At 47.5% G+C, this 18,613-nt stretch overlaps 1 protein-coding gene and 1 non-coding gene across 3 annotated transcripts in view; both read left to right on the top strand.

Annotated features, from left to right (window-relative positions):
* Positions 1-8,312, top strand: part of Eif4e2 (eukaryotic translation initiation factor 4E family member 2) — a 29,137-nt gene extending 20,825 nt beyond the window's left edge. Inside the window, exons 7-8 of one of the 2 annotated variants that reach the window (XM_027397465.2) lie at positions 259-337; positions 5,864-8,312. In XM_027397465.2, the coding sequence (XP_027253266.1) occupies positions 259-304 (46 nt within the window). In that variant the 3' untranslated portion in view covers positions 305-337; positions 5,864-8,312. The remainder of the gene's footprint in view (positions 1-258; positions 338-5,863) is intronic. The other variant, XM_027397466.2, reaches the window with a different exon arrangement.
* Positions 8,313-16,445: 8,133 nt separating this feature from the next.
* LOC113831195 lies at positions 16,446-16,552 on the top strand. The gene has a single exon (XR_003481772.1). It is a non-coding gene; the product is annotated as a U6 spliceosomal RNA (small nuclear RNA).
* The last annotated feature ends 2,061 nt before the right edge of the window (positions 16,553-18,613 follow it).

An 18,613-nucleotide genomic window follows, 5' to 3' on the forward strand; every position in this document is an offset into this window, starting at 1 on the left:
CCCCTGTTGAAGGAACATTGGCAAGTCCTCAAGGGAATAGTGAAGGCTAGACTTCCTAAGTAAAGCAAGCTGAAAATGCCAGCTGCCTGCCCGTCTGAGAAGAAAGCCTGCTGGGAGCCTCACCACTCTTTACCCAGCTCCCTGTGTCTCCAGTCAGCATGGAGGGCATCGAAATGGGAGGTGGGGTGATGGTGTCTACTCTCTGTTCAAAGCGTTTGATCTGAATGTGCTGTTGTTTTTTTGTCTCTGGTTTACCAGGGCCTGGGAGGAGTTTCATGGCCTGGTGAACAGCAGCGGCCGCTGATCGGACGCTCCCCCTCTGTCTCTCACACTCAGGGTAGGGCCTTGTCTACCTTCTCTGTAACCCCATGACATACCTCTCAGCCATAGGAGCCCTCTCCCCAAGGGGATGCCCTCTTCCCATTTGCCTCCAGCCTTGCCTCTGCCAGCATTGCACCTCAGGGAAACATGGAGTTCCAAACTCTTCCTCCCTAGATCCTGTGTCTCAGGGTGAACCCTGTATAGGTGACCAGACCTCACACTTCTCCCATTTGGCTCTGTGCACCAACAGATCTGAGATCACTTCAGATGCTAACATTCCATGAGAGTAAATATGCACCATATCTTCCTGTTTGTGCAGATGTAGCCATTTTAAAGCCATCTGCAAATGTTCTGTGGCCAAAGGACAGTTCCCCTATGGGTAGGTGAGAGGTATGTCTCTCATTTGCTGCTATTGCTTGCCAGTTTTGAGGAAACTACATTGTAAATTTAGTTTCCATGATGAAATTCAACAGACAGGTGAATTTCAGGACTGTAGGAGGTCATGGGTCATGGTGACATGACAGGTGGCCCCAGAGTAGGGAAGGCTGGGCCAACTCTAGCATCCACCTGCCTGAGTATTTGCAGTTCACCAAGAGCGTGTCTAGTCCTTGTCTGTCTCTAGCAGAGGGAACTGGGTAAGTTTAGCTGAAGGAGAGGAGTATTTTCCTCAATGAGAGCCTCCTAGACATCAGGCACTATGAGCCTCTGTGGTAGTTGCTTCAGGAGCCCTTGTCCCAGGAAGGTTTTCCAGAAATGGAGACCTGCCACCCTCAGATGAGCTAGAAGAGGTGACTGAGGAAATAGAAGCAGTCTGGGACCACTGTGACCTAGGATGACCAGTTACAGGATCCCTGAAAATGGATGGTCGTCCCACCTCCCTTTTTGTTTTTTAAGTAGGAGGTGGGTAGGGTGTGTGTGTGTGTGTGTGTGTGTGTGTGTGTGTGTGTGTGTGTGTACACAACACCTTGGCTGTCTGCCTTAACTTCCACCTTGCTTGAGGCAGGGTCTCTTTGTTATTTACTACTGCATACCCCAAGCTAGCTGGTACAAGAGCTTGCCCTGACTCTGCCTTCATTATAGGAGCATGGAGATTACAGACATGTACCATCCTGCCTGGCTTTTTATAGGTTCTGGGAATTCAGACTCGAGTTCTTATGTTTGTACAGCAAGCATTTTGCCCACTAAGCTCTCTCCCCACCGCTCTTGTTTTTATTTTTGTTTTGAGATGGTTCATGCAACCCCAGGTTGGCCTTGAACTCACTGTGTAGTTGAGATAACCTGAATCCCTGATCTTCCTGCCTCCACTTTCTGAGGGGTTGGATTATAGGTTTGAGCCACCACACTGAGCTCCCTTTCCCTACCTCAGCTTAATAATTTGATTTTGTTATAAATTAAGTTTTGGCCAAGCATAGTGATTCACACCTATACTGTCAGCAATGAGAAAGCTAAGACAGGAGGATTGCTAGGAGTTTGAGACCTACATGGTGAGTTCTAGGCCTACCTGGGTTATGTTGCAATCTTGTGTGTCCTCCCTTGCCTCCAGCCTGGTGGGGGGGGGGGGGATGGGGACTTTAAACTAGAAACTTTAAATGACTTCTTCCTTAGCAGACACTTAAATTCTTCCAAGTAAAATGCCTTTGACTAGTTTGGAGAAGTCACACCCTTGTATAGTTGGCACTGTCTATTCTCTCTTTGTAGCCCCTGGTCTTTTTTATGCACTTGTTGGTTTGGGTGTCCTTGAAGTTAGGAGTCTGTGAAGAACATTCCAATTTAAATCCAAAAAGCCCACTGCAATACCTTAACAAGCTTGAAAAGAACTCATATTCCACCTCTACTGATTGGGTCTTGCTTTTACTGAGAGTGGTATTCTAAGATGTAGACACCTGCCGCATGACATCTTAGCGTCCTGTACCTTTCTTGCTTGCTGTTTCCCTATGTTATATAAATGAATCATGATGTGTACACACCTACAGTCCCAATATGGCAGAAAGATTACTGAAAGGGCCAGGGTGAGCCACATAGTATAATTCTTGCCCCCACTCCAAAATCATGAAGATGGTGACTCATACATACACCCATCACACTTGCAAGGTCGAAGCAAAGGCCAACCTGTGCCATGTGAAATCCTGGCTCAAAACAAAGATGAAATCATATATGCATACATCTTATATTTCTAATATTTTTTTTCACAAATTACTTGCTGTTTTATGTGATTACACATCCTAAGACTACTTTCTCTAAGTTTCATTATGGAGCCATGGCTTTTAATAAAAGTACACTGAGTTGATGAGAGGACCCTGGTTACCTGATGATGGACTAGCATGGACAGAACAAGAGTGTATTGTTGGTCAGGGCAGCTGTTTAGTAAGACACGAGATTAAATTTCACTCCCATTGAACCTTGAAAGATTTTACAGTGGTGCTGAATCGACAGGGAGAGAAGGCAAAACCACCCACCAGGGTGGCCTGCAGATAGCCAGTGATGAGGCTAGTACCTCTTCCAAGCCACTTGGCAGAGCAGAGACTTGGGTGGGCCTAGCATCCTCCTGAGGACCCAAAGTCACTTTGATGCTACCCCTGGGCACAGGTGCAGATACAGGCACTTGCAGAGGAAGGCGTGCTTCTGAGGCATTGCTGTGCCCCTTGTCCAGAGGAGTTGACCCCTGCCTTAGCCCATTGCTCCCAAAGTTAGAACTTGAGTTAAAAAGTGACTGTTTTGAAGCAAAGAAATTAGAAAGTCATTTGAGTGTATTGACAATAGGAATATGGTAGGAACCAGTTTGGATGGGGATCTGTGGTGTTTCTGAGATCTCATCGAGATAACATAGCATACAGTTCAGAAGGATTCTACCAGTTTCCTCTAGGGCTATGTCCTATATGCTCAGGTGTACCCCTAAGCAAAACCCATGCACCACCACAACATGGCTAGGGGGCTAATTACTAGTGTTTCGTTGTTTGGGAGATTGGTTGGTTTGATTTGTTTGGGTTTTGGGGGGATTTTGTTTTGTGGTGGTTTGTTATTTTAAAAGAACAGAAACACAGAGGAATGATGGCATTCAAGGACTGAGGCAGGAGGATCACAAGTTTAAGGCCAGCCAGGTCTATATAGCAAGTTCAGTTCAGCAAGGATCGCATAGAGAGACCCTGTACCCACAGCAAACAAAGATAAAGGAAAGGACAAGAGCAGGAGAAACCATTGACAGCCTTGGCCACTTCCTGTCTCCTGTCTTCATTCCCATCACCTAACTTTGTGGTCTATAAGCTAGGACCTGGCTAAATGTAATTCTTAGTCTAGGGAAAAACACGCCTCAGACTAAATTTGGCACTAAATGTTCTAAACATACTGCTTTTAGAAAAACTGGTTTCTCCTCTCTTTCCCGCTGTTCTCCTGGGGCAGACAGGACTTTTCCTGTCTCCCTCTTCTGTCCTCTCTCTGTTTCTGTGTCTCTTTACCTCTTTTCTCTGCACCCCCCCCCCAATCTTCCTTTTCTACTTTTTAATAAAACTTCTCACAAAAAAACAAAACACTGGTCTCCAGCCATAGATCCTTGCCACATCCACCTGCTTCAGCCGGTCTTGGCAGAGCCTCACCTGCCTTGGTTGCTCTTTGTATTCCTGCTAATCCTGGAGGAGGCTTCTGGGCTCTGGCTCTTCTAATCTTCTTTTCCATCTTGCAGATGGACCTTTTGCAGTGGTAGGGCTGCTTAGATTTTCTTACTAGAAAGAGGCCCCTGATGGGAAGTAAGTAGAGTAATACCTGACTGTTGAAGGAGAGCGGAGCAGAGCTCTGCAGTGGCCTGCACAGAGTGAAGGCCATCTCTGATGAGTATTACCTGAGTCCCTCTTCCTGCACCCATGGCTGCGCTGGATCCAGAGTCTCGGCTGCCCACCTCCTTATCCAGGAGACAGACTTCTGCTACTCTTCCTAAGTTGAAAAGTCCGGTCACCTCCTACTGCTTTTCTCTTCATCCTTCTCACAAGAGCAGACTCGTTTCTTTCCAGCCTTCTCTGGGCACAGAGGTGGCACTGAGACAGAAGTGGAGTCACTTCAGCAGATGGCATCTGAAGAGGTGGCATCTGAAATGCAGGCTTAGTGACATAGCACACCAGCTAAGAGTTCAGAAGGAACCCTTGAGTGTCACTTCCTTCTACTTTCCTTTGTGGTACCATTAAGATTCCTTAGTATCTTTTGCTGGTCTCGTGTGACAACTCAGAGGAATCTATCATTTTGAACTGTTTATATACCATTTACAAAGACGGTTGTCAGTTAGCCTTGTGTTCAACTCCTTAGATGAAAACAGTTGACAAATGAGCCACAGGGTCATATGTGTCAGAGAAAGGCCAGAGGACTTTGGAAATCATGTCAGTTCTTCCCAGTTCCCTAGAGCAGCTCAACTATCTATTGGCGTACAGAACAGTTGATATTTGGTTATGGGGCTCTTGGTCACTGTCAGCTTGCAACTGCTATGTGGCTGCCTGAGCATACTCCCTCTTGTTCACTCACTCTGGACCAGTTGTCATAGCCCAGCTAAATGGAGCACTGTTAAGAAAGATCAGTTAAGGCCACAGTGCTACAGTGACCCTTTAAAATGGAAGAGGAATTGACTTGAGAAGCCTGAGTAATGAGTTTGTTTCAGAGTTTCTGGTGCATTTAAATCCAAAGCCCTGGGTTAGGGCAGCAGCTGACTGGACCTTAAAGTCCCTGTCAGGGAAACCCATGGAATTTTGAGATTCAGGTGATAGGAGCTGCTGAGCTATGGCTGGGTTTCTAGTGTGAGACGAGAACAATGGTCAAGGCTGCTTGCACCTAGTAGAAGGCACATAAGACATCCTGGGTCCACATCCCATGTTCCTCTTTCAGGAAAAGCTTTTCTGCTGGTAGCAGGGTACACCTTGTGGAGGTGCAATTCTGTTTTAAACTGGGCTGCAGTGGGTGGGGTTGGATTTGTTTATTGCATGGTCTGGTTGTGTTTTTCTCCTCCCTGTTTCACCTGCCCACTTGCCATTGGGTCCCTGTTGACCTACCTTAGGTGACTTTGTGTGTTTCAGAGTTTCTAAAAGTATTATATCCAGGCAAGTGAATATGTATGCAGCCTTTCTTCTCTCCCACCTCCACCGAGGGTAGCTGCTGTGTACCAGAGATTGTCAGTTGATCTTGGAGATGTTTCCATAGTAGCAGAACACTTCTCCCCTTTTCTCTTTAAAGTGCAGTATCCCATTGTGAGAATGTGCATGCATTAATATTTCACCAGCATTGGGGGAGTTACTAACCTTTTGCTTTTCCAAGCAACAGGCTTGAAGTTTTTGTGGGGGACTTGGAAGGCTTAGGCTGCCGTTTGAGTTTAGACTGGCAGAGAAGGGCTGGGTGTGGCGAGCTGGTCAAGTCCTCCCCCCCTCCCCCGTGTGTGTGTGTGTGTGTGTGTGTGTGTGTGTGTGTGTGTGTGTGTGTGTGTGTGTGTGTGTGTGTGTGTGTGCGTGCGCGCGCTTATATCTAGATGGCCCATATATTGAATACCTTTATTTTCTCTCATTTTCTCTTGCAGGGACAATTCAAGCTTTCGAAATACAAAAATCACATTGTGAAAGTGCACAAGCTGGCAATAATCCTTTTCTGTTTGTGTGTTTGTCTGACATGGATGCAAGGCTCAGGCAGTCCTTCTGTCTGCTCACTGAAGGGGTGTACCTGAGCCATGCGCTCTCCTTCTGCACTTGTTCCTGGAAGATGGACTCTGCTAGACACCTTCCAGCACTGCTGACTTTATAACGAAGAAAAATGGGGATGTGACTTTGTAATAGACAAACACTTTTTAACGGAGTTCAGCTGTTTTCTTGCTGTGTGCTATCCACATGCCACTTGGCATCCTGCTGTGCAAAGGACTTGATTGCCGACCACATGTATGTGCCCTGTGCTGGGTCCGAGCTGAGCGTTATCAGTATTATGAATGCTTGCACATCCAGGAGAAGCCTCTGCTTAGAGTTGAAGAGAACCGGATGCCTCTTGCAGCTCAGCTGTTAAGTTATTGTGTGTTCTTCTCCCCCAAGCCCACCACCCTGAACATGTGTTAGGATGTGATGACAGCCTAGGATTCTGTGTCCTTTGCGCCTTACACCTCCAGTGGGACTCTCCTTCCTAGGCACTGTGGCACTTAAAATTCCAGGCAGCACTGGTTTTGCTGGTAAAACCTAAGGTATCTATCCTGTAAAGAGAAGCTGGAGAAGAATGCAGTTCAATCAGAAACTAGGTTATAATGCAGATCCCACATGTGGGGTTGGAGTTGAGGGCAGTGACTGAAACCAGCCTCCCATAGGTGCGGGACTTGTGTGCTGAGCATGGTCTGTGGGACTTGCATGTCCCTCGTGGAGGAGGAAGTGACAGCTGGTTAGTGCTTCATTAACACTCTGTGGAGATCCTACAGTGCTGAAACAGGCATCTGAAGAAATGGATGGTTTCATTTGATGGCTATGTCTGTCTGCTGTGGTTGGAAAAGACTTTTGGTCCTCATTGCCTGGATGTAAACAAATTGTCCAGATCCCTGATGCCCAGAAGGCTCCTGCAGGCATGTCCTCATCAGAGAAGCTGGGTGATCTGACTCTGGGAGCCTGAAGCCAGAGTTCAAAAGAGCACCCAAGATCAAGGAAGAAACGGGCAGCTACAGCAGCTTCAAGTAGCTCTGTGTACTGGGCTCTTGTGAGCCGAGACAGCAGTACCTTAAATTAAGGCCTCTCTTTAAAGCATATCCCCGAAGCCTCCCGGTCCTCAGCCATGGGTCTCGGGAATTCGGAATGTAACAGCATCTCCTTGTATCCATCTTGCTCTCTTCCAGCTCTCCAGCTCCTAAGCTGTCACTGATGTCTTGGGACGCCTTTTCCTGAATGAGCAGAGTGCATGGCCCAAGAGGGGAGGCCTTTCTGCTGTGGGTGAAGCCATCTGAGAAGGATGTCCAGCTGCGATTGAAATGCCAGGAATCTGAAGAATGCCTTCTGGGGTAGTTGTGAAGGGCTCAGGCAAGACCAGAGCATCATTGACTGCCAAGAAGGCAAAGGCTGCCTCTGGAGGCTTGGCTAAAGCAGGGGGCCTTCACATTTGCCTGTGCTCAGGTCACCTCAAAAATCCCAAAGAGCAGACATTTGGACTTGCCTTCCTTTGGGCATCTTTCTGGTTCACGCGTGTGTGTGTGTGTGTGTGTGTGTGTGTGTGTGTGTGTGTGTGTGTGTTCGCATATACATGTGTAGTGTGTTTATGAGTGAGGCCTGTGTCAGGCCTAGTGGTTAGATATTCTGTTTTGCCTTTGTTTTTAAATCTCATTTGTTCAAATATTTGAATCTCCTATGTTTTCTAGAGCTGCTCATCTTTTCCTATACTCTTGGTCATTATAGTATTTGACAGTTGGGTTTTTTCCCTCCCATCCAAAGTATGCCAGCCCTGCTCCCACTAGAGTGAGGGGTTCTCACCGTCAGGCAGCATCTCCACCCCAGTATTCTTCAGGTGCTCTGCCTAACAGCTAGAAGGGGAAACTGAATGATCGGTTTACCCACGCCACCCATTCTTTGCAAACTAGCTGGAGAAGTCTCTCCACTTATTTTGACTGCATGGGCCTCTGGTATGCTGAGATACCACGTGGTTATGGTTAGGGTATCATCGGTTCTCTAAACAGGTAGAGGTCTCCGGAGCCAGCGTGACCCAGCATGGTAGGTTGCTGCTAGGGGAGGGAGAGTCATGCTCTGGCTATTCTCCCTTCCGCCTTCATGGCCCCACTCCTCCCAAAAGAGAGCATTTCTCTTTGTCCTTCTGTTTATGTGTATGTATTTCCCTGTGACACTGGCAGTGGCAATACTTTTTCATCCAGAGAAAGGCTTGTCAGTGCTACAAGAATGAATTTCCAAGTATTTGCTGGAGGGGAAGGAGCAGGGGCTGTGACAGAGTGATGTAGTGTTGCACTTTGAGAGGAGAGGATTGTCTACTGCAGTAATAAATGGAAAGGATCAGCAAGAGCAGGCTGTGGACTTGTTCATACGAGGGAAGTGGGGATGCTGCTGGTGGGTGGGTGGGTGGTAAAAGCTCTACCCTGGTCTCCACTTGCAATGCACTGCAGAATTCCAGAACTCTGCGGGATGGACTTGCCTGTGGGATGCAGACAACACTGACACAGATTTAGTATGAAAATAGTCTGGGTTGCTTTTTGGTTTTTTGTTTTGTTTGAGAGACAGTTCCATGTAGCCTAAGCTGTCCTCAAACTCAGTATAGTAGAGGTTGACTTTGAACTTCTGAGTCCCCTGTCTCTGTCTTCCAAATGCTGGGAGTTCCAGGCGTGTGCCATCATTTCCTGGGGAAAATGCTGGGGATTGAACCCAGGGCTTTATGCATGCTAGTCAAGTATTCTCCCAACTGAGCCATGTCAGATTGACATAATTCATTTTTACATTTTTGTTACTGTTTTATTGGGCAGGATCTCACCTTATTGAACAGGCTGACCCTGAATTTACCATAAACCTCATGCCTCTGGTTCTTTAGTGCTGGGATTAAAGGTGTGTCCAGCCTCAATTTACATATTTAACATCCAAAGAATGCTCTTAGTTATCCTCAGCTGAGGATATGGAATATTGGAGTGAAGACAGAGGAAATTCAAAGAACCTGGAAGATGATAGAATCCCATAGAAATGGGGTTGTTCATAAGTGGAAGCAGGGAAACTTGGACGAATTTTCTGTAGGGCAGCATTTCAGCTGAACACAGGGCTGTTCACTGCTCCAAAAGGTCTAAGTGCTCCTGAGGCCTCTGCACTTGGCCTGGAGGAGGGACCAGAGCAAGGCTTATAAATACAGTGTTGTAGGAAAGCAGCACCTTACAGGAAGGAGGGCTTTAGGTCTCAATAAACCTTCCTGAGCTTTTGAGCTGTCAATGAAGAGGCTGGCTGGGCCTGGGAGCAACAGCAGAGGACAGATCACCTATTGGGGATTTGCCAAGGTCCTGAGTAGCAATTTTAAGGGTAGATCAGATGGCTTTTGGGGGTAGGGGAATTGAAAGCAGGGTTTCTCTGTATAGCCCTAGCTGGCCTGGAACTCACTCTGTAGACCAGGCTGGCCTTGAACTCAAGAGTTCTGCCTGCCTCTGCCTCCCGAGTGCTGGGATTAAAGGTATGTGCCACCACTGCCCCGCTGACCAGATATCTTTTGAAGCCTCGCCCAGCTATTATATTTGAGGGTTATAGAATGGACTTGCCAGGGCCTGGAGAGATGGCTTAGAGGTTAAGAGCACCGCATGCTCTTCCAGAGGTCCTGAGTTCAATTCCCAGCAACCACATGGTGGCTTACAACCATCAGCAATGAGATCTAGTGCCCTCTTCTGGCCTGCATCCGCACAATTCCAGGCAGAACACTATATGTAAATAAATCTTAAAAACAAAAAGGATAGACTTGCCATCTTGGAAGTCTAGTGGTATCAAACAGATGGTGTCAGCTGGTAAATTGAGTCCCAACAACCAATCAGCCTGCCAGTTTAGCTAAGAATATACTAAGTTTCCAGTTCTTGGTTTCCAGGTAAAGTTGTGCCATGTGTTTATAAAAGGATAGCTCTGTGGCCAGCTTTTCCTAACTGCCTCTGTCAGGAATAGGTAGAAAGGAGTGATGTGTGACTCCTATAAGCCCAGCAGGAGGTCTCAAAGGCACAGGACAACAGGAAGCAGCCTCAGATCTCAGGAGCACCAGCACCTGTGACATCGCCATCATCTCTCCCAGACAGCCTAGACTTTGGGCTCACATTCCTTGCCTACTCTGGCTGCCCACAGGACTGCCCTTATCTTGGCTTCCCTGCTCACCAGACTGGCCCAGAACCAGCACTCCACTCTTTTCCCCGACAAGGTTTGTCTCCCCTCTCTAAACAGCATCCCAGACTTTGTTTTTTATTTGAGACAGGGTCTTGCTATGTAACCCAGGCTGGCCTTGACTCTTTCTTTTTCAGCCTCCCAAGGGCTATGATTCCAGGCATGAGCCACCATTCCCACCTGCAGGTCTTTATTTCTTATTTAAAATAAACTGGTCATAGTGGCACATGCCTGTAATCCCAGGACTCAGAAGACAGAGGCAGAACGATCACAAATGAAAGGATAACTTTGATCACATAGTGAAACTGTCCTGAAGCAAAACAAAACAAAATTCCCAAATTAGACAAACTGATAGATCCACATAATGAGATACTTGTCAATAAAGAGAAAAGTACTAACCATAAAAAACATGGCCCCTCGAATGCCATTACAACTCCATGATGTCAACTCTGAGAACTACATTTCACTCAGTATTTCTGTAAACCTTGAACCCCACCCCTTTTTTTTGGGGGGGGGGGGTTCGAGACAGGGAGGGTTTATCTGTGTAGCTTTGGGGCCTATCCTGGAACTCGCCCTGTAGACCAGGCTGGCCTCGAACTCACAGAGATCCACCTGCCTCTGCCTCCCGAGTACTGGGATTGAAGGCTTGCGCCACCAACACCCGGCTGAAGTGCCCCTTTTTTAATAGTCCATGTTCTTTGCTTACTCAGAGAAATTGTTGTTTTTTCCTAATGGTTAAATGTTACATTTTAATGTCTTATCTATTGTGCATGTGTTTGCGAGTACAAGAGACTGTATGCCAGTGTAGAGGTCAGGACAACTTTTGGGTTTAGTTCTCTGTTTCCACTGTGGATGTTCACAAGAGTAGGGAAGTGCCCAAGTTCCAGGTGGCCAAGTCTGACTTGTCTCCAGTGCACAGGGATGGAGGACAGCTCCTGGGGCCACACCTTGAAAGTGAGGTGGCATTAGCCAGGAAGAAAAGGCTTGAAAACCAGTCTTCAAAAGACCAGAACAATTTCCAGGTAAAGGGTCTGCTTGCCATAAAAGCCCCGACGCTCTTTAAGGCACACAGCATAGTCCGCCAGCCAAAACCATCAATTTCACAATGTTTGGTATGCAATAAAAATTCCTTGACAAAGGAGGAGGGAAGACATGAAGAATGACCTTTAGTCTAAAGAACAGACGCTATAAATAGGTTTAACAAGGGCAAAGATGCTAGAATTTTCCAAATTTCCATTCTAAATGAATCTCCAACTCAACATTCCTTAGTGAAAAATTGGAACTAGAATCCCTCTTGTCATCGTCGCTTCCCACCAAAAGTTGTCCTGACCTCTTACACTTGCATCCACTCTCTTGCACTCACTCACAAACACATGCAGTGAGCTGTGGCTAGTGACCCCCGCCAATGGACCAGCGCTGCAGTGTAACCTTGTTACCAAACTTACCACACCAGGCCTCCTTGCCGATTCCAACGTCGCCTCCTCCAGAAAGCCCTCCCTGTCCTCCTGTGATGTGTTCTTGATGCCCATTTCCTTCATACGAGCCATTTATCGCAGTGCTTGATGACTTTGTGTGAGTATAAAATCATCTCCCCCTGAGGATGTAAACTGAGGCCTGGTGTGTTCTTGAATCGCAGGAAAGAAACAGCGCCTGGTTAAGTCTTAGATAAGGTGCACCTGCACCGCCTGCGAGAAGCACACTGGGAACAGATCGCTCAGTAGCTGCTCTCCGCGGTTTCTCTTCAGGTCAGGAACTGTGGCGCGGAGGGCGTCGCCTTCGACGTGAGTCGTTCCTGGGGCATAAAAAGCAAAGTGCAGCTGGTGCTCTTTGAAGCCCTTTGTTACAAGTCTGCTCTACCCTCCTCGGTCCAGGTTGGTTTTGGTCCCGTCCCCACCGGGTCCGCGGTCAAGCCCAACTGTCTCCACTAGGGGGCGCTCCAGGATCCCAATTCCCTCAGGACTGCGGATCTTCAATCTTAAAAATCTGTGTCTGCTCAGGCCGGTCTTCTAGAGAAAATCTGAACAGAAAGCCTGAAAGATTCGCGCAGCCTCCTGCGACCCTCCAGGCGTAGTGAAATCTGCAATGGATCTTAGCTGTCCAGGAATGAGGCGGATTCCTTACCTTAACCCTCTGCGATCAAGGCCAGAGACAGGGCTGGTACAGCGCTGGGCAACGTATGAGCCTGCATCCGAGCTGACGACCTCGGACTTCAAAGCAGGGGAGCCCAGATGGCTCCATTTTCACAGAGGCAGGCCCTTTCGGAAATTTTCTCTTCCCTCGGCCTTCCATTCCCCTCTTCCTCGGTCCTTCCTTTCCAGGTCTCCTTTCTTTTGGGAATGGGTCTTGCTCGCATCTAACTCACTAACTGGTAGAAGATGACCTTGAACTCCCATTCTGCTTCCACCTTCCAAGTGTTGAGATGACAGGTGTGTGACACCACTCTAGAAAGGTATTAGTTTGACTTTATTAATTTAAAAAGGGTATTAGTTTAATCATTTTTTGAGGTGCTAGGAGGCAAACCCAGAGCTTTATTCATGCCAGGCAAATGACTTATTACAAACGACCCTCCAGCACCCTGGACTTTTTGTTTGTTTTATATTGTTTATTTGGAACTGCAGGGTACCTAGGAAAAACGCAGGACACACAATGACGCATGCATTCACACATCTCATTATCACAGTACTAGCAAGAGAGTAGGGCAGTGCTTTGCTTGGACTTTTCATACATGAAGCTCTTTGTTTGTTTTTGTTTTTCAAGGCAGGGTTTCCCTGTATAACAGCCCTAGCTGTCCTCTAACTCACAGAGATCTGCCTGCCTCTATCTCCCAAGCAGTGGGACAAAAGGTGTGTGCCACCACTGCCCAGTGAGATTATCTATTTTTTAAAAATTTCTTTTTACTTGTGTGTCTTTCTGTGTTCAGCTACCTGAGAAAGCCAGGGAGAGCATTGAATCCCCTAGAGCTGAGATCACAGGCAGTTGTGAGGAGCCTGATGTGGGTTCTCTAGAAAAGCACTTAACCCGCCATCTCTCCATCACCACCACCTCCCACTTATTTTTAAGTTATAAGTGTCCATTCTGGCAAATACATTCTGCTTTGTTTTTTATTTGGCATTGAACCCACTAAGCTATACCATCAGCCTCTGTAAACATATGTGATGAAGGGAGCTAAGATTAAGTGAAATACACTTTTTTGAGACTGGGTAATTCAGGCTGGTCTCAAACTTAAAATCCTTGCCTCAGTTTCTGAAGTGCTGGAATTATAGGACCACCCAGCACAGATTTTCACTTCAACTATTCTTGACTGCTCTCCTTTGTTATTTTTTTCCAGTACCCAAGTGTGCTGGGCACTGTATGGGGATCAGGGATCCAGGTTGGATTGATTAAGGCCACCTTCGACTTTTCCCCAGTATGAGGGACAGATGAGACACTCAGAACCAGAGGAAGACTTGGGCCTCTTTCTCCTCCCACTTTCCACTCCCCCTCCATCTCTAGCCCATGCATTTCCCTTGATACAAAACCTGCTTCTACTCCCAAGATGAAAACACTCTCAGCTGTGGGTGGGACTGAGATCCACAGTCATTTTCAACAGGGCCCCAACATAACACACAGCAAAGGCTGGTCCTTAGGTATCTTCCTGCAGTTCTTCAGTGGTGACATGGCTCACGTGGCCTTGAAACATCTGAAGATTCCTCTTCAGGTGGGTGGTGGGAGAAGTGCCCAGGTTTGCTTCTCAAAGAAAGGAATTCATGCAGAACAGAAGACATATATCTTTGGTACTCACCATGGTCATTGTGATGGCACACATGCCATCCCCCCAACTCTCTGTGGAATAAGAGACTAGGACCCAAAACACTGACTACCCCTCTCAACCCTCACAGAGCTGACAAGGTAGAGGGAGAACCACCCACCATTTGCCAGGAGAGGTTGAATACAGGGGAGTTCTCAGAGTCTCAGAATTGGGACTTAAATGGATGGGGGCACCACTTGCAGAGTTTTGTTTTATTTTTGAAACAGGATCTCATGTAACCTAGGCTAGCCCCAAACTCACTATGTGGCCAAAGACGATCTTGAATTTTGAAGACTTCTTCTACTCCCCTAATGTTAGCATTACAGGCACCATCACATTTAGCTTGCAGTGTTAGGGCCTCTTATGTGCTAGGCAGCCTACCAGTGAGCTATATCTTCATCATACTCATATGCATTATGTATACATCTGGGCATAGTGACTCACGCCTTTAATCCCAGCACACCCTGGGCTACAGAGTGAGGTCCTGGACAGCCTAGTCTACTTGGCTTCTTCTTTTTCTTCTTCACCTCCCTCCAGGACTGGACGATGTACAGTGGTAGACTAGGGACAGCACTACATGTAGTGATTTTTGTATCTAGATATAATTGGTTTTCTTTATACTCCTGCATAGTTTTCTGTTTTTAAATTAAATTATTTTTCATACATGCCAATTCTAGAAAGAGTCTGTGTGTGCAACCAGAGGCCACCAAGGGGCCAGGGAGAAGGTGGGCCAAGTCCCCTATGCTGCTGTCTTGTTCCTGAGGAGTCACCGGCTGCTTGCAGGGTCCCACTGTTAAGTCTCAGCCAGACACAGTGAGCAGAGATGCTCCAGCTCCAATGGGAGGAAAATGGGGGAGCTGAGATGGCACCAGCCATCTGGGGGACCTGCTCCTGCCAGTTAGGTGTTCAGGGACCTCAGGAAAGAACAATGTCAAGCTGGCTGATGGTGGTCCATGCCTTTAATCCCAACACTTGGGAGATAAAGGCCAGCTTAGTCTACAGAGTGAGTTCCAGGACAACCAGGGCTACACAGAGAAGCCCTGTCTTTGAACACCCCCCCCCAAAAAAAAGGACAGTGTCAAGGCTGGAGAGATGGCATTTGACGTTCTTATAGCAGACATAGGTGTAGTTCCCAGCACCCATATGGCAGCTTACATACATCCATAACTGCAGTTCTAGAGGATCTGACATCCACCATCTTCTAGTCTTATAAGTTTTTTCTAATCCTGAGGAAGTCCACAGCTCAACCCTTTGGTCCTCCTGGATCTTGAGAGGGGGCAGTGCACCCCACGCCTTACCCAAGCTACCTTTGTAATAAGCCCTTCATAGCAAGAGGGCTCCAGCTGCCTAGAGAACAAGGAGTAATGATTGAAGCCCAGTCCAAGGTGTGGGCCCTGAAGGCAGGCAGAGAACTTGGTGAAGGGTGGACTACTCACCAGTGGACACAGCCCCCTCAGCATCTCTCCCTCAGGTGGAGCAGTTTCCTCCCAACCTCGGGGCTAAGGCTGACATCCCCTTAGGCAAAGACTGTTCTAGCCACTGAAGCACTGCCAACAGGAAGCCTTTGCTCACATTCAAGAGCCGGGGCAGGGGAGAGTCTGCATGGCCTATGGAGTCCTGGTTCTGCACAGCAGCCAGCATGGACGGCCTGTCTGAGACCTCCTGGGTGCTATATTCTCCCAGGTTAGTGCTGGCTCCCCAATCCAGCATCCCTTCCAGAAGAGAGCCAGTCTGGCCTGATACCAGCCTGCTGGTAAGTTTTCCATCTCTTTACCTGCCTGGCCCTATCAGTATGGGGGCACAGTGACACCAGCTGGTAGTGACAACATACCATCTACATCATCTCAGCTTTGTTCTATTGGAGATTCTGAGAAACCCACAGTCAGCTGGGCTCGTGACAACTGTGAACCTAGATTCACCCTCCGTGAGTTTTTTATTGACATGAAAACAAACACAAGCCTCAGAAGTTACTAAGAATAAATCTAAAGGGAAGCTACAGGCTAAGAGCAAATGCCCTCAAGACTTGTCTGCCAAAGGATTTGTGCCCAGAATATATAAGGAACTTTAACAGCTCAGTAGGAAACCATGCAACCAGAACTGGGCCCCAAACTCAGACAAACATGGTACCACAGAAGATAAATGGAGGGTTAACTGAGCCATGAAGCACCAACCAGCATCGTCGGCCACTGGAGAAAAGCTATTTAAAACCACAATGAAGCTGGGGGTGTGGCTCAGTTGGTAGAGTACTTGCCTGCTATGAACAAAGGCCTGGCTTTGATTCCCCAGCGTCACATAAACTGGCCATGGACGACACACCTATAACCCTAGCTCTCGGGAGGCAGAGGCAGGAGTATCAGAAATTCAAGGTCATCCTCAGCTATAGTGAATTCAAGGCTATCCTGTGTTCTGGAGACTTTATCATAGACAGACAGACAGAGAGCCAAGGAGAAATCCCACGTTAGTGTAGGAGAATTTGAGGCCAGCTTTGGTTACATAGCAAGCTACTCTCAGAAAAAGCGGCGCTTTCTTTGGCAGCACATATACTAAAATCAGAACAACACAGAGAAGATTCGCATGGCTCCTGTGCAAGGATAACACAAACGTCTGTGGAACAGTCTGTATTAAAAAAAAAAAAATGGCTAGGGGTGGGGCTCAGATCTCTTACCTCATATTAGAGCCCTGGGTTTGATCCCCAACACCGATAGACTAGCACAATGAGGCCACAAACCCAGACAGCTCGGACACCTTCTCTTTGAAAGTGTCATACATGGGCAAGTGGGGCCGTCTTAAAACTGAAGCATAATATTTAAAGCATTTGCTGTCCTACTGGCAGTAACTAACAACAAAGCATGTGTCCACACAAAGTCACAAACACCAATTCTCACAGCAGCTCACTAGTCGAAGACCAAACTAAAAATGGCTCCCATGCTCACCATGAGCAATAAGCAATGAACCAGCTGTAATATGTCCACCTAGGGGAAGCTGCTGCTCAGGGATAGGAAGGAACCAAGTTGGACATGCACAGCCAGAGGCAGAGAGAAGTGTGTCTGTCTGTTGTGGCTCTACTTATACAGAAGGGTGGGAGGCTCACTCTTGTCAGCCTGTCAGCTCAAGGGTCTCTATGTCCTCTCAGGTCCCCTTGGTATGTATGCAGTGTTTTTCCTGGCTTCCCTCATGGAAGCCCTGCCCTGTGGCTCAGCAGAGTTCTCATTCTCTCTCTCTCTCTCTCTCTCTCTCTCTCTCTCTCTGACACACACACACACACACACACACACACACACACACACACACACACAGAGCACAGCCGCTAGAGACATTGGATTCCCACAGAGCTGGAATTACAGGCAGTTGTGAGCTGCCTAACGTGGGTGATGGGAACCAAACTCATGGCCTCTGCAAAAGCACTCTTAACTGCTAAGCCATCTCCATTCCCTTCTTTGTTGTCTTAATTATTCGAAATAAGCAATTAACTTCATGTGGTTCAGTAAGAGACACAGCTGATTGGCTTCCTGCTCTCTAAAGGAAGCGCTCACCCCTACCCCAAGGGCCCAGTCTTCGCTCCACCCCTTTACCTATAGGCAGAGGTATACTGTGTGCGGTGGTATTCTTACCTATACAGTAGATGCCGTGTGCAGCTTTGAACAGACGCACAGCCACACCAAGGCTAGTATCACATGTATTCACCACAGTACATCTTCTGCTGTAGTCCTTGTGGCTGGTTCTTAGTTTATGTGTGTTTGAGATAGTCTCCCGTAGCCAAAGCCATGGGCCACTACAGGCTTAGGCTTTTCATTTAAACAGATGGCGGGCGGTTCCTGCTGCAGCTTGCCTGTGCCTGTCTGTCCATGCCCAGTCCTGTTTGTCTAGATTTGGCCCTGGGTGGTGCTGTGAGGCAGAAAACAGATTTTATTTTCCTCTGAGAAGAGGCTGGGGGTGGGGGGAGGGGGCTGCATTCTCTGATAGACTGTTTGTCCCAAGGCTTTGAATCAACGCTTTACTGAATGACACAATTTCTTTTAATAGCATAGTCATTTTCTCTTAATAAACTTCTACTGAGACACATCATTGTTCCAGGCAATTGTTGTGGCTTAACTCATGAGCGTGTGTACACACACACACACACACACACACACACACATACACACAGAGAGAGAGAGAGAGAGAGAGAGAGAGACAGAGAGACAGAGAGAGAGACAGAGACAGGGACAGGGGCAGAGACAGAGAGCGCTCTGTGGCAAAACACCTTCTCAGCAGCCAACAGGAGGAAGAAACTCTGTGGGCAGATAGATGCCTGGACCAACAAAACATGGTCTGCATGCATGGTGGCATTATTACCAACCTTAGGGAAAAAAGGAGTCCTGACTCAGGCTACAGCAGAGAGAATCATGATGACCTCAGCTCAGAGAAACCAGCCAGACACTCAAAGGACAGATGCTGCCACTGGAGTCGACCCGTTTGAGGAACTTAGATGAGCCAAATTCCTAGAGACAGTATGGAAAATCTGTTGCCAGGGGCTGGGAAAGAGGCAAGGAATTGCTGGTTTCTAAAGTACTTCTTTTGAACCCAGGCCAGCTTCAAACATGCTAGTATCCCACAATAATCGAACTCCTGATCCTCTGGTTTCTGACTCCCAAGTGCAGGGGTTATAGGCCTGAGCCACAATGGCTGGTGCATCAGATGGTTTAGA

This window comes from Cricetulus griseus, chromosome 2, assembly GCF_003668045.3.
Source record: "Cricetulus griseus strain 17A/GY chromosome 2, alternate assembly CriGri-PICRH-1.0, whole genome shotgun sequence".
Lineage (NCBI taxonomy): Eukaryota > Metazoa > Chordata > Mammalia > Rodentia > Cricetidae > Cricetulus > Cricetulus griseus.